Source organism: Indicator indicator, chromosome 5 (assembly GCF_027791375.1).
Source record: "Indicator indicator isolate 239-I01 chromosome 5, UM_Iind_1.1, whole genome shotgun sequence".
NCBI classification, from domain to species: domain Eukaryota; kingdom Metazoa; phylum Chordata; class Aves; order Piciformes; family Indicatoridae; genus Indicator; species Indicator indicator.
This window is the reverse complement of record NC_072014.1, coordinates 20,843,400-20,845,807: the sequence shown is the minus strand read 5'-3', so window position 1 is coordinate 20,845,807 and position 2,408 is coordinate 20,843,400. Positions and strand designations below refer to the sequence as shown.

Here is a 2,408-nt window from a genome sequence, read left to right as displayed (position 1 = left end):
CGAAGAAACTCATCGCGGGCACCGTGGAAACAATAATTTATTTAAATAATCTCTGCTTATTGTAAAAGAAACATTAAAGAGTGTTTATTTTTCCATAATAAATAACTAAAAATACCTTGGTTGTTTTTTTTTTTTCACGTCTCTAAACATCAAACGGCGCAGGGGCAGGTTTCTGGCAGAGGGGGCGGAGGGGAGGGTTCGACGAGGCTCGATGCCCAGTTCCAGAGTAGCCTGGGGGCATCGCGCGAGCGGGAGCCTCCCGACCAGGGCAAGCAGAGTCGCGCCAGCACCGCCGCTTGCGACCGGCCCCCATCGCCATACGGTTTTGTTCACCATGAAAAAGGGTAACTTAAACACGAGAGGGTCTTGTTTTAAATCTACTTATAAAAATTATGTATCTTTTTTTTTAATTTTATTTTGTTTTAATCCCCAACATCAAAGTGAGGTTATCTGCAAAGGCACCTATCAACTTTAAAAAAATAAAAATAAAGTTAACCAAAGTTCTGCACCGGCGGTTTGATGCAAAAGCCGGGGAGAAGGAAAAGGGACAGAGGGAGAGGAAGGTGGGTGCTTGCTCCGCAGAATGGGTATTTTGGTGGCGGCAGAGCCGCGGAGACCTCGCGGATCCGCCTCTGACGGCGCAACAGGATGGGGTGCGGAGCTGTTCTTCTCATCCGGGACGGCCGGAGACAGGCTTCATCAAAACAACAGTGCTGCACCTCGGTCCCCCGCGGCTGCCGCGCTCGGCACCGCGGGCTTAAGTCTCTGCGGCGCCTAGAAGATGCTACCGCCGTGGTGATGTGGTGGCTGCGCTGGCTGCGGGAGCGACGCGGCTGCCGGCGGGTACCATGAGTAGCTACCGAGGAAGGCGGCGGCGGGGCTGGGGCTGGCGGTGCCGGCGCCGCCCGCTGTGCGCGGGTGCGGGGCGAAGTCCCAGGCGGGGGGCGAGGCAGGAGGAGGCGGCGAGACGCTGCGGCGAGGGGGCGGTTCTGCCGGGATCTCTCCGCTCTTCCACATCTTTTTAAACTTGGAGCGGCGATTCTGAAACCAGATCTTCACCTGGGGTGAGACGGGTGAGGCAGCTTTCTCAGCCCCGAGCGGTCCCGGAGCTGCCTTGGTGGCGCAGCCACTTCCCCAGCACTCCGGGGCCGTCGAAGCAACGCGGGACGGTCTCCCTCCCCCGCCCACACCCGACTCTGCCGAGGGCTAGTGGCCGTGGCGGGGCGAGACACTGTGGCCCGCAGTGGGAGAACCCTACCTGTGTCTGGGTGAGACCGAGTGAGGCCGCCAGCTCCGCTCTCTCCGGCAGGGCGAGGTACTGGGTTTTCTGGAAGCGCCGTTGCAGAGCTGCCAGTTGGAAGCTGGAATAGATGGTCCGGGGCTTCCGCACTTTCTTCGGCTTTCCGTTCACGATCCTGATCTCCGGCTCGCAGTCTTCCTTCTCTGCTGCGGCAGAAACGGCGGCCCCGGTGAAGAGAAGCGCCCCCTCCATCCCGGGCCCTGCCCGCCGCGCGGCTTCACTGCCCACCCCATCGGGGCAGCCCACCGGAGGCAAGCGTCCTCCCGGCCCACCCTGTGTCCCGTCTGCCTCCTCGATAGGCCTAGTGTCCGTCCGGCTCCCTCGAGCCGCCCTCTCCCCTGCCCCGGGGCTCGGACGTACCGGAGTCGTTGTTGGCCGGAGAGGCCCTGCTTCCGTAGGGCCCGTAGGATCCGTAGGCGCCCACATAGCCCAGGTCGTAGGCGGCCTTGGTCGAGTACGGGGCAGTGCCGCCTCCTGTGTAGGGGTAGGAGCCCACTGGGCCGTAGGGAGGCCCGCCCGCCGCCCCATGCTGCTGGTTGTTGTAGTAGCTGCTGTCGGTGGCCGTGGAGACGGGCAGCGTGGGGGACTCCTGCGGCTTGTGCAGGCCGCCGTGTTGGTGATAGCTGCTGGCGGAGATCTGGCTGGCGTGCATGTCCGGCACCAGGCTCTCCAACACTCCGGTCATCCCGCGCCCCTGCCCGCCGGGGCACAGGCCGCCGCCGACCCGCAGACGTCCCCACCGGGGGAAGCGGTCAGGGTCGCGCCGCCATGCTCACCGCACTGCTCCGTGCTCCGTGCCCGCGGGGTCGGGCCGGGGAGGGCAGCCGCGCTCCCGCCGCCGCCAGCGGGACGGGCTCTGCGGCGCCGCGCGCCGCCTGGACGGCATTTAACAACAGTCACGTGGCGCGGCGCACGTCACCTAGCAACGGCCAATGGGACGCCCGGCTGCGCCGTATCCCCGCAGCTTCGTGGGGCGTGACACAGGAACGGCGCCGGGCACGGGCACGAGCGGCCGCGGGGTCGCACCCTTCGCAACGCTGAGCAGCACCATGGAGAGCCTGGGCTCTGGTGCCGGTATCGGTACCGGTACCCGTGCCTTCTCCGACCC

The 2,408-nt window shown here is 64.0% G+C and overlaps 1 protein-coding gene across 1 annotated transcript; it reads right to left on the bottom strand.

Annotated features, from left to right (window-relative positions):
- Positions 1-774: 774 nt before the first annotated feature.
- Positions 775-1,985, bottom strand: DLX2 (distal-less homeobox 2). Its single transcript, XM_054381167.1, has 3 exons — positions 1,661-1,985; positions 1,259-1,446; positions 775-1,059 (listed from the first exon to the last, which is right to left on the bottom strand). Exons 1-3 carry the CDS (start codon positions 1,983-1,985, stop codon positions 775-777), a joined length of 798 nt encoding a protein of 265 aa, XP_054237142.1.
- Positions 1,986-2,408: the final 423 nt, after the last annotated feature.

Bases quoted from the DNA above. Each gene is read 5' to 3' on its own strand.
- DLX2 (XM_054381167.1), bottom strand. From the start codon at position 1,985: ATGACCGGAGTGTTGGAGAGCCTGGTGCCGGACATGCACGCCAGCCAG. The intron at 1,447-1,660 runs GTACGTCCGAGC...TTTCTGCCGCAG, and splicing joins TCCGGCCAACAACGACTCCG to CAGAGAAGGAAGACTGCGAG. The intron at 1,060-1,258 runs GTAGGGTTCTCC...GTCTCACCCCAG, and splicing joins TCGGTCTCACCCAGACACAG to GTGAAGATCTGGTTTCAGAA.